This window comes from Salvia hispanica, chromosome 1 (genome assembly GCF_023119035.1).
Source record: "Salvia hispanica cultivar TCC Black 2014 chromosome 1, UniMelb_Shisp_WGS_1.0, whole genome shotgun sequence".
NCBI classification, from domain to species: Eukaryota; Viridiplantae; Streptophyta; class Magnoliopsida; order Lamiales; family Lamiaceae; genus Salvia; species Salvia hispanica.
In genome coordinates this window covers 34741626-34754002 of record NC_062965.1, presented here as the reverse complement: position 1 = coordinate 34754002, position 12377 = coordinate 34741626, and the positions used below count along the sequence as shown (strand labels likewise).

General features: G+C 39.6%; 1 protein-coding gene across 5 annotated transcripts; it reads left to right on the top strand.

The window, feature by feature from the left end:
* Nucleotides 1–6114: 6114 nt before the first annotated feature.
* LOC125202090 (probable receptor-like protein kinase At2g23200) lies at nt 6115–9303 on the top strand. Of its 5 annotated transcripts, none has more exons than XM_048100417.1 (7): nt 6115–7240; nt 7342–7577; nt 7667–7787; nt 7868–8141; nt 8208–8328; nt 8461–8526; nt 8869–9303. In XM_048100417.1, exons 1-7 carry the CDS (start codon nt 6220–6222, stop codon nt 9007–9009), a joined length of 1980 nt encoding a protein of 659 aa, XP_047956374.1. In that variant the 5' UTR covers nt 6115–6219; the 3' UTR covers nt 9010–9303. The 5 variants fall into 5 exon arrangements, with proteins under 5 accessions (XP_047956374.1, XP_047956372.1, XP_047956376.1 ...); XM_048100415.1 differs by having other exon boundaries at nt 7318–7577; XM_048100419.1 differs by lacking the exon at nt 8869–9303 and adding an exon at nt 8617–8830 and having other exon boundaries at nt 7318–7577.
* Nucleotides 9304–12377: the final 3074 nt, after the last annotated feature.

The following is a 12377-nucleotide window of genomic DNA, read 5'->3' as shown; positions in this document are numbered from 1 at the left end:
CCACCTAAATTTGGAGGAGCTGACTTCAAGAGGTGGTACCAAAAGATGTTGTTCTACTTGACAACATTGGGCATCGCCAACTTCCTCACGGAGAACGAGCCGCCCGCGCCAAGTGATCAAGAGACAAGTGTTGAGGTCATGGCGGACTATGAAGCATGGCGCAAAGGAGATTATCTTTGTAAAAATTTCATTCTAAGTGCTTTAGATGATAGCTTGTACAATGTATACTCCCTTGTAACCACATCCAAAGAGATGTGGGAAAGCCTAGAAAAGAAGTATAGTATCGACAATGCCGCCGGTACGGAACATGTTGTAGTATCCAAATTCATGGACTACAAAATGGTCGACTCTAGACCGGTCATGGAACAAGTTCAAGAGTTCCAAATGATCATCCACGGACTCGCGGCTGAAGGGATGAACTTGCCCGACAACTTTGTTCGGTGCATACTTATTGAGAAACTCCCTCCTAGTTGGAAGGACTTCAAGCACTACCTCAAGCACAAGCGAAAGAAGATGAGTCTTGAAGACTTGATCGTGAAGCTGCGCATTGAAGCGGATGTGCGCAAGATCGACCAAAAGGCTAAGGGCTTTAGCCCACTTGATGCCAAAGCCAACTTGTTGGAGCGGGGCGGACCCTCCAACAAACGCCCCCGCCCAAATCAGAAAGACAAAGGGAAGGGCAAGCAGCCTGCAAAGAAATTTGAAGGCGAGTGCTACAAGTGTGGCAAAATTGGCCACTTTGCCAAAGACTGCCGCAGCAAGAAGAAGAAGCCGGCAGCCCACGTCGTTGAGAAAGAGTTCAAGGACTGGAATGAAGATGACCTCGTTGCCGTGGTCACTGAAGAAGTCAACATTGTTGACAACAAGGGCGGCTGGTACATCGACACCGGCGCTACTGCTCATGTTTGCTCCGATAGGAGCAAGTTTGCCTCCTACACTGCTGTTGAAGGGAGGAAGATCAACATGGGGAATCAAGCATCGTCCGAAGTCCTCGGCATTGGCAACGTGATTCTCATGATGACGTCTGGCGTCACTATCACTTTGAAGGATGTGCTGCATGTCCCGGACATCCGCAAGAACCTAGTGTCAGGATCAATACTAGTTAATAAGGGGTTTAAACTTGTATTCGAGTCTGATAGGTTTGTTTTGTACAAGTTTGGGAAGTCCCTCGGAAAAGGTTATGTAACCGACGGACTTTTCAAGCTTAGTGTGGCTACGCGCCTTGTTCCAAAGCCTTTGGCTAACAATAATAATAAAGCATCTACTTTCTCTTATTTGACCGAGTCTTCAAATTTGTGGCATTGTAGATTGGGACATGTAAATTCAAAAGCCGTTAAAAGATTGGTAAACTTAGATTTACTAAAGGCAATTGAAGTGGATAGCCAAGACAAATGTGAAATATGTCTTGAGGCTAAAATGACTAAGTTACCGTTTCACTCAGTTGAACGAAAAACAAAACCCCTTGAATTAATTCACACGGATGTATGTGATTTAAAGATGGTGCAAACTAGAGGTGGTAAAAAGTACTTTATTACTTTTATAGATGATTGCACAAGATATTGCTACATTTATCTTTTAAGAAGTAAAGATGAAGCAATTGAAGCGTTCAAAAATTATAAGAACGAAGTTGAGAATCAACTTGGTTGTAAAATCAAAGCGATTCGAAGTGATAGAGGAGGCGAGTATGTAGCCCCGTTTGAGGAGTTATGCAACGCAAGTGGTATAATTCATCAAACAACAGCTCCATACTCACCACAATCTAATGGTGTAGCAGAACGCAAAAATCGAACTCTAAAAGAGATGATGAATGCGTTGCTACTAAGTTCAGGATTACCACATAACATGTGGGGGGAGGCTATTTTGACAGCCAACTATATCCTAAACAAAATTCCACTCAAAGGAAAAGACGTCACTCCTTATGAGTTGTGGAAAGGTAGGAAACCATCCTACAAATACCTCAAAGTGTGGGGGTGTTTGGCAAAGGTGATGGTTCCCCCGCCCAAAGAAGTTACAATTGGCCCTAAAACAGTCGATTGTATCTTCATTGGATATGCACTTAACAGTAGTGCATATAGATTTGTTGTTCACAAGTCTGAAATATCGACTATTACAGTAGGAACAACAATCGAGTCAAGGAATGCCGTATTTCTCGAAAATACGTTTCCTTGCAAGGACAAAGAAGAAGTCCCAATCAATTCCGAGACAAGAATTGAAGATGAGGCCACTAGTTCTAAAACAGTGGATGAAGCCACTAGTTCTAAATCCGCGGATGAAGAGCCTAAATCGCGCAAGCGAGTGAGGCCTGATCCAAGTGATGCAGTACTAAGACGTGGTAGTAGGGTCAGAACACCAAAAACATTTGGTCCTGACTACATTGCTTTTATGTTGGATGAAGAGCCAACGTCAATAAAAGTAGCATTCGATGGCCCAGACGGGTTACATTGGAGAGAAGCTGTTCAAAGCGAAATTGACTCAATTTTGCTAAACCACACTTGGGTGTTGGTTGATTTGCCCGAAGGTGCCAAACCTTTAGGGTGCAAATGGGTGCTTAAAAGAAAATTTAAGGCCGATGGAACAGTGGATAAGTATAAAGCCCGATTGGTTGTAAAGGGTTTTAAACAAAAGGAAGGACATGACTTCTTCGATACCTATTCACCTGTAACGAGGATTACATCTATCCGAGTGCTTCTCGCGATTGCTGCATTGCACAATCTTGAGATTCATCAAATGGATGTTAAGACTGCGTTTCTAAATGGTGAATTAGAGGATGAAATCTATATGGAACAACCCGAAGGGTTTGTAGTACCTGGACAAGAGAAAAAGGTATGCAAACTCGTAAAGTCCCTATATGGATTGAAACAAGCGCCGTTGCAATGGCACTTGAAGTTTGATAATGTGATGTTATCAAATGGGTTTAAAATCAACGAGTGTGACAAATGTGTCTATATTAAAAGCACTGATAACGGGTACGTTATAGTGTGTCTCTACGTTGATGACATGTTAATCATGGGTAGTAACACTCAAGTGATTAACGAGACAAAAACCATGTTAAAGAGAAACTTTGACATGAAAGACATGGGTCTAGCCGATGTAATTCTTGGAATGAAAATTCTAAGAACATCCGATGGAATCATCTTAACCCAATCTCATTATGTTGAGAAGATATTGAAGAAATTCAATGCCTACGATGGCGCGCCGGTTAAGACTCCAATTGAACTCAATGTTCACTTGAGCAAAAACAAGGGCGAACCCGTTGCACAAGAAGAATATGCACGGGTCATTGGGTGCATTATGTACTTAACTAATTGCACTCGGCCGGACATTGCTTGTGCCGTGAACAAGTTGAGTCGCTACACGAGTAATCCAAGCAAAGAGCATTGGAGAGCTCTTGTAAGGGTTTTGAGATATCTAAAACATACTCAAAATCATGGGCTACACTTTTCGAGATACCCCCCGGTACTTGAAGGGTACTGTGATGCGAATTGGATATCCGACAATAAGGACTCACTTTCAACAAGTGGATACGTCTTTACTATTGGGGGTGGTGTTGTCTCGTGGAAATCCACGAAACAGACATGTATAGCCCGTTCAACTATGGAATCAGAATTCATAGCTTTAGATAAAGCTGGGGAAGAAGCCGAATGGCTTAAGAACTTCCTTGAGGATATTCCTGGTTGGTCTAAGCCAGTGCCACCAGTGTTGATTCACTGTGATAGCCAAGCCGCTATCGGGAGGGCGAACAATGGCTTGTATAACGGTAAGTCCCGACATATTCGTCGACAACATAATACCGTGAGACATTTGATCACAACAGGCGTGATTACAATTGACTATGTGAAGTCAATAGATAATCTAGCGGATCCGCTAACCAAAGGGTTAAACCGTGATCAAATGAATAAGTTGCTAGAGGGAATGGGTTTGAAATCCAAACTAAAGAATTGTCATAGTGGTAACCCAACCATGATGACTGGAGATCCCAAGAACTTGGTTCAATAGGAAAACTAAGCTATGAGAGTTCGTATGAAACACTCATCTACATCTATTCCCTAAGGAGCAGTAGAGTGTTGAAAACTTGCCTTGTGGTGAGGATAAGTCTATGACTTTTAATGATTCCTAAGGATCTCAAGGAGATTAAGTTCTCATAGAGACCGAGTAGGGCAAGATACTCGAGCAGGAATCACCTATGTAAGTGTGAAGTGTGGCCGCTTCAAATCACACACCTATGAATCCAAAGTGGTGTCCAAGGCCGCAACGGACACAAAACGTGAGAACGGATGAGGTTGAGGTGTTTAAATGTTAACACCATTGTCTCGGTGCACGCCGTGGGGGACTAGTTCAAAGCATCGCGCTACTAGGCCGCCTGTGTATCCGATGGCGTTGACTATGGAAGGTTCAAAGCTATAAGCTACATATCCTTATGCTTATATACCTCTCGAGGGTTGAGCTTGTGTCTGCATGCATTTGCATTTGGCTATTTACACTCATGTGGGGGATTGTTGGAATCTATGTCCGGTCAATGTACTTTGACCAATTATAATTTCAACGAAATATTTAATTTTGTGAAATTAAATGATATAGTGTCGATCTACATTCGGAGTGGATGACCGTGGTATATTCATTTTCTCAAATCCGATTCCCGGTGAGTGAGAAATAAGGGATTAAAGTTGTGCAAAATTGCAAACTTAATGAGCTATGAGAAAAGCTTAGGTAATAATTAAGAGAGTTAATTATCTCACATTGGAAGTTACAACCTTATTAAACTAGTATTTAATAAGAAGGATTATTACATGGAATAATTATAGTGGACTAAGATGGGCTGTAGAGCCCACACGCGCGTGCCGCCGCCGCCGCTCGCCCCGCCGCGAGCCTCGAGCCCGAGCCCGCGCCCGCGCTCGTGCTCGTGCTCGTGCCCGTGTCCGTGCCCTTGTCCTTGGACTTGGACTTGGATCTTGGCAATTGACAATTGGTCTTTGGGTGGTCTTTGGGCCTGGTCGTGGGCTTGGTGCTTGGGCCTAGTTGTGGGCTTGGCCCAAGGCTAGTGGGTCTAGGGTCTAATTCTTTTTAGACCACCACCGTTTCCACGTCAGCGAGCCAAGCGGGATGGCACCTCGTTAGTATGACGCGGTAAGCCAACGTGGCTGACACGTGAGTCCACGTCATGACTGAAGTTACTGGCTCGTAACCGACTACCGTTACGGTCTGGCATTGATGACTGACCATCAAGGCTGCGTTGACCCTCTACAGTGGGTGAGTCTATAAATAGGCTAGTCATTCTAGCATTCTAGACACGAAACTAGAATCCACACTCTACATCATACACTCTCTCTCTCTCTCCGCATTGTTCTTCTGTCAAAGCTCTGTCCTCTCCTCCATCCAGGTTCGCCGGAGCTCTGTTGATAGCAGTCTTCACCGAAGACGCAGCCGTTTTATCTTTGGGGACGAAACGCCAATCCGAAGAGCACTACTGGGGCGTATCTCGTCTTGCGGAAAGAGGCCTCCTCGACTCGGCTAAATTCCTTTTCAGTTTATTTGTTTCGAATCTTCCTTTGTAATTTTGATTCAGTTAGTTCTTTGTATTCCTTCTTTTGGGTTGTATTACGCCCGGCTTATATCTTGTAAATCCAGAAACCAACATATAAAAAGTTTGAAAATGCCAAAAGGATAAAATTAGTAAATTTATTTGAATTTAACATTGAAGAAAAGTTGTAATATTAATAAGAAAATTATAAAAAAGAAACACTATAGAGTATTAAAACTTTTTCATATTTGTTTATTGAAAATTATATTATAAATTTTTATTCCTAAATAAAATTTAAATTTAATATTAAATTTTTTGACAGAAAACTTTTCAATGAAAGAAAATATTTTGCTTTCAAAAATTGATAATGCATTTATTTTATAAACAAGTTAAAATTATTAATATTAAATAACTACATATATTTTTTAATATTCCAAGCTTGTGTATGTATATAACCCAAGAAGTGTATTAATGTGTATTAAGAATTTTATATTATGTGAAACAATCATAATCTAAAAAGTATACTACGTATTATATATTGATTCTTTTCTAACTAGCTCCCACTTACGCTCTTATTATGTCGGAACTTGGTCGGAGTTACAACTACGCACCACCTTAAAACAAATCTCTAATACTCAACTTTCCCTTTTATCATCATGAACCCTAGCTTGTTCCCATAAAAGAATTCATATTGATTTTCAATGGGGTGGTGGAATCGGTTTTGGCTCCGCAAGCCAGTTATGCCTGAATGTTCGAATCCACAGTTAACGGATCAACGTCGGTTCACTCTAGCTGAGATACTGTCCGGCACCGGAGGTTTCAGTGCGGATTGTTTGATCGGCGAAGGCGGGTGTGGAGAAGTTTACAAAGCTACCATCGGTGGCGTGGTGGTTGCAGTGAAGCGTCAAAAGCGGGGGAGGAATGCTGATTCGCTGACCAGGAAGGGATTCTTGAGGGAAATCGAGGCCCTAACAAAGCTCCGACATCGTAATATTATCACTCTGAAAGGATATTGTATTGAGGAGAACGAGACAATTTTAGTGTACGAGTACATTTCGAATGGCACGCTTAAAGATCATCTTCATGGTCGACAGCTGAGAAAAGGTCGATCGCTGACGTGGATTGAGCGACTCGGCATCTGTGTTGGAGCTTGTCGCGGGTTGGAGTACCTCCATACTTGCTGCCCCGACAACTTAGTTTTACATCGCGATGTCAAAACTGAGAATATTCTTGTAGATATAGGTTTAGTAGCCAAGATTTCGGACTTTGGCTCGGCCAAACTGATTCCTGCGGATAACTCAGGGAGCAACCCTAGCACGCAAGTTATGTGCTCGCGTGGTTATATTGATCCTAGTTTCTGTGTCACTGGTGAGCTCACTGAGGCTAGTGACGTGTATGCTTTTGGGGTGGTGTTGGTGGAAGTATTGAGTGAGAGACGAGCTAATGAGCCTAGCCATGAGTATAGAGTACTGGCCTCATGGGCTCGTGAGAAAATTAGTGAGCGAAAAGGCCATGAGATTGTGGCTTCAAATTTGAGGGAATATATCTCGGAATCTTGCCTCATATGCTTTTTAGAGATCGTTGAAGGATGCTTGCAGATCGAACCAGAGAAACGGCCAAAAATGACTGATGTTTTCGTTGAGCTTATAAAAGCCCATCGTTTACAGAAGGAGTGGGAAAAGCAAAAACCTGAAGTACCTCCAATAGAACTTATACAATCCGGTAAGAGTGTGTTCCCCAATTTATATGCATAGCTATAGCCTATAGAGACATTTAATGTTGTACTTGTTGTTATTCAGGATTACCACATGATGATATTACAGGATTACTGCAAGACAACCCAATTCAAGAAGATGAAATAGAGAACAGGGAGGCTGTCCTCCATACAATTCCGCTGGCTGATTTGCAGGATATAACTGATAATTTTAGTTCCAAGTGCATGATTTCTAAGAGATCATCCGCTGGAGTTAGTTCATTCTATGGAGTCCTTAAAAATGGAAAGGCTGCTGCAATTAAAAGGTTCGACAAGAAATTGTCAAACCAAGAATATGAAGCCCAGGTTGGTTGTCAAAAGGATATTATGCTGATGTCTCTGCAAAGTCAAGAACTTTGGGAATAATTGAGTTGCTTTCATATATGTTTTCCTAGGTACAAAAACTATCTCGCCTGCAGCACGCGAACGTCGTCCGTCTTCTTGGTTACTGCGTGAATGGTGATCAACAGGTTTTAGCATTTGAGTTTGCGCCATCCGTATATGAAATTCTCCATGGTTTGCTCCTCCTACTCCTTGATAATAATATACTCTAACTCTTTGTGTTAGAATACTTACACATGTTTTTTATGCAATAGGTATAGGCAGAAAAAAGGAGCCACAACCAGCTTTGTCATGGGCTCAAAGAATCAAGATTATGTATGGGGCTGCAGAAGGATTAAACCACATACATGAGAGTGGGCTAATTCATCATGACATCAAATCTAGCAATATTTTAGTTTTTGAAGATGAAAATGCTAAGATAAATAATGTTAGTCTGTCAACTGCGTCTGCACGCCCTTGTAAGGCGGCTTGGGGTCCGAAACGCTATCCTGAGCAAGCTCCCTGTGGTTATTGCTATCACCCCCACGAGTATGTTCTTCTCTTGGACAGGAGAAAAGTTTTAGTCTGAATTTGTACTAATTGCTCTTATTTCAGATGTGTATCAACTAACCAAACTCAGAAAGGCGATGTTTACAGCTTTGGTGTGATTCTCATAGAAATCTTGACTGGACAGAAACCCACACAGAAACTTGTACAACAGAGCCTCTCAAAATTGGTATGTAGTTTTCTCTAAGTTTGTGACATTAATGTTTCTGCAACCCTGCTTCAGTTTATAATAGGGTGTTCATACATGGTTCTTTTAGTGTGTATTGTATATGCTGTAATTGAATAAGTTCTACAACACCAGGCAAATAATGAGGATGTTGTGGATGCTAGACTTGGAAAAGACTATCCTCCCCGTTCCGTTGCAAAGGTTAACTATGTTATTTCGTTGATTAGTCTCTTTCTATTCTATATGTGAAATCATGTTTTTTTCACACATACTATTTTTTTTTTTTCTTAGGGGCTGCTCGGTCTCGAGATTAAATATGTGGCGTGTTTGTTCATGAGATTGAATATCACTACTTAATCTTAGACGGATAATAATGTGATAACTAGTCATAGTCTCTTTCAACTAAAATAATCACACAACTTAATCCTAGATTATATCTTGATACTGTTTTATTTATGAAACCGAACCCCATCTTAGACGAAAGAATAGCATGGGATGATAATATGCATTGGATTCACGATTATGATGATTTTCTTGAAACAGATGGCTGCAATTATTGCAAGTTGCCTTGCAAAGGAATCTGATGCTCGCCCTGCAATGACTACAGTTTGGAGAAGTCTCAGGGATGCTTCATGGGATACAGAAGCTTATTATCAAGAAAAAACTGCGGCAATCTCGAGCTGAGATTTCAGCCGTTTTACCAGCCTTCAAACTACTTAGGTGTTTTAAGAAAATGATAAGTAATTTATTTGAGTTTAGGTAAGAGAAATAAAGTGAGAGAACGAGTAAGTAAAGTAGAAGAAAGAATAAAATAGGGAGAATAAACTAGCAGTGATTCGAGTTTTACTTTTTGAGTCCGTGAGCAGAGAATAAAGTAGGATAGAATAAGCGAAAGTATAAATAAATAATATAGAAGTGATTGTGTTTTACTTTTTCAGTCAGTTACCGAAGAATAAAGTAGGATAGAGTAAGCGAAAGTATGAGAAAATAATATAGAAGTATTTAAATGTTTTACTTTTTGAGTTAATGAAGAAAGAATAAGGCAGATGAGAGAATAAACTAGGAGAAGATAAAGTAAAAGTGATTAGATGTTTTATTTTTTAAATAAATGAGGAGAGAATAAAGTTGAATAGGTAATAAAGTAGGAGAAAATAATATAAAAGTGATTAGATATTTTACTTTATGAGTTAATAAAGTGGGAATAAAGTAGGAGATAGAAAGAAAGTATAAAATAAAAGAGAGAATAGAGAATAAAGTAGTAGAATGAATAAAGTAATATGGGTTAATGAATAGAGAATAAACAGAAATAATTAAGTGAATAAAGAATAAAGTAGAAGAACAAATAAAATAGTAGGTACAGTAGAAATAGGTAATAAAATAAAAAATAAGAATAAAGTAAATTAGATGTAATAAGTGGAAAGGCATGTAAAAGGCCAAGCTTGAAATGCATATTGCACCATTTTGGGGCAGTAGCTACTCTGCTGTAGAAAAGCTACGCAGATGAGATCACCTATGTCATCTCCTATTCCACTCTTCCACTCAAGAACGAGAGAGAGCCCTGCCAACGAGCGCAGAACCCTCCAAAGGTGACCTTACTAGCTAGTCTTTCCTGCCTTGAGTGGTTCCATTAATGTTTTTGTGTTGCTCTGTTTTGATTTTTTCCAAATATAGGTATTAACTTTTATGGTCGATGGTTTTAGGTCCTTCTCCCAAACGAACTGATTTTAATTGCGTTGGTCATTGGGTTGTGGAGGTGAAAACGAAGAAGAAATTCAAGTAAGTTGGATATAAGCAAGCTATGCTTTACGATGTTTCCTTTCTGTGGTGACACTGACACATTATGCTTCAGCTTTCATTCGCTTTAACTAGAAGCTCTTGAGATGGCTGGCAGTAAAATGATACTGATAGCACTCTTTCTCTCTTTGCCACATCCTCATTCCTAAGCCTATATGAACAGTTTTATTTAGGTGCATGTTTGACTTATGTTTAATTTATGGATGGATATGTTGAGTATGGTAAAAAAGTGATTCCTGATGAATAAGCAACCCAATTAAGTAAGCAATAGATTGTTCAGCATTAACTGTAGTTAGCTTCTCATTTATGTGCATTGCTTTAGATGTCCTTGTCGTGCCACCATTATCATATGGAGTGATGAATCAAATGCAGTTTTTTAAATAAAGCCCCAAGTTTTATTGATGTATTATGGCAAAAATCTTGTCAATCACTTTTAGATTCTAACTGCTGAGAATTATAGATTAGCTTCTGAACTGAATATTGCAAGCTTGTGATCATCAATCATAGAGTCTGGCCTGTGGGTGAAAAGGGATTATTCATATATGCAGGAGCATCTATCTATTGTTTATGAATTGACATTGATTGTTCAGCATTAACCGTTGTTAGCTCTTGGCTCGACTCATACTGGCTAGCTTCTCATTTAGATGTCCTTGTCTTAATCCTATTATCTTATGGAGGATATATCAACACTATACATAACGTGATTGAATGAATGCAGTTTATAAAATAAACCCCCGAAATTTATTCTAAAATAGTAGTATGATAAATAGAGGTTATCTCCTGAAGTGAGTATTGCAAGCTTGTGATCATCAATCATATTCCAGTATATATGGTCTGTGGGTTAAAAGGGACAGTAGTACTGACGATTACTCATATATGCAAGATCATCTATTGAATTTTGTGAATTGCTCAAAGCATCCAAAAGAAAAGCCTCCAATCAAGGGATAACAACACTCTCTCTACTCAAGCTTTGGGTTTCTTCAGCTCTTTTTCATAGCCAAATAATTTGTAATTATAACTCAGTATATGATGACGAGTTCAGGGTTATAAGACTGTAACCTAATAAGGGGCATTTCCTTAAGATAGATGACTCATCTATCTTGGAGTTTTATGAAAAAAAAGACCTAAAATGTGTGTTTTTATCATGTTTAGTTTATTTATCTTGGGCATTAATAATGATTTCTTGAATGCCTCATGGTTCCAGGAAGTAGTGAACTTCTTCTCCTAATCTTTCTTAAACAATGAAGAATGGTCATGGTATGGTTTCGTACATTGTGATTTTTATTCTTGCTCTCGTTGAAGATTTGAATCCTCATTGAATTCTCAATCTTCGAAACAATATTTATGGAATCTTGTACAACGAGCATGGCTGTGCAACGGTGCAAGGACCTAAAATGAGTTGGTGATATGGAATTGTTTGCGATCAAACTTGCAGCGGAATCCTCTCCTCTGCAATGACATTTCTCAAGGTGAGGGAGATGTGTCTCAAGGAGCACTGGCATGGATGCCAAAGACTTCAAGTTGTCCGTTTATCGAAGTTTCCCTGAGACAAACCCAATGGGTGTGGTCAGTAAAATGAGACTTGTCCATTCTTAATCAAATGGTCAATGAATTGATCGTTGTCTTTGATATGGAGCAGCCTTAAATCCTTAGGCCAGCTGTCTACAAATCAAAAAAATAATCCTAAGACCATCTCACTGAAACCTACAATGGAGATTTGAAAAAATTGGCAAAACTGAAACAAAATCAAGCACAAGCACGATAAGAATAACAAATTTTTGATGACTAATAATACCTGATCGATTGTTGTTAGATGAAGGAAGCTCTCCAGAGAGGGGAGGGTTCCCGTCGCAGAGAGAGGGGGGAGGAGAGGGAGAGAGAGGAAGCGAGAATTTTGTTTGACCCGTTTTTTTTTATTTTCGACCCTGTTAGGATCCGCACTTTTTCAATTTGACCTGTTGGATTGAGATGTTGGATTTGGAATTCTTCATTTAAAATTTTAGAATTGAAATTATGAAATTCAAAATTTTGGAATTACAATTCAATTCCCAGTCTACATACTTTTCTAATACAAACAACAAATTTGGAATTGAAGCCTCTAATTCCAATTCCATGAGTTGAATTCTGGGTACCAAACACTGCCTAATGGTTATCCAAAATCAATCCATTTTTCATTTTTGAGTATAAAGTACCCAATTTTAGGTGTACACTAAAATAAAGTCAAAAACTCTTTTCAAATTTCGTGAGTTAAAATGACA

What these genes read in the sequence shown, in the direction of transcription:
- LOC125202090 (XM_048100415.1), top strand. Translation starts at nt 6,220, where the DNA reads ATGGGGTGGTGGAATCGGTTTTGGCTCCGCAAGCCAGTTATGCCTGAA. An exon ending in ACCAAGAATATGAAGCCCAG is followed by an intron (nt 7,578 to 7,666) that starts GTTGGTTGTCAA and finishes ATGTTTTCCTAG; the next exon opens with GTACAAAAACTATCTCGCCT. An exon ending in AACAGAGCCTCTCAAAATTG is followed by an intron (nt 8,329 to 8,460) that starts GTATGTAGTTTT and finishes CTACAACACCAG; the next exon opens with GCAAATAATGAGGATGTTGT.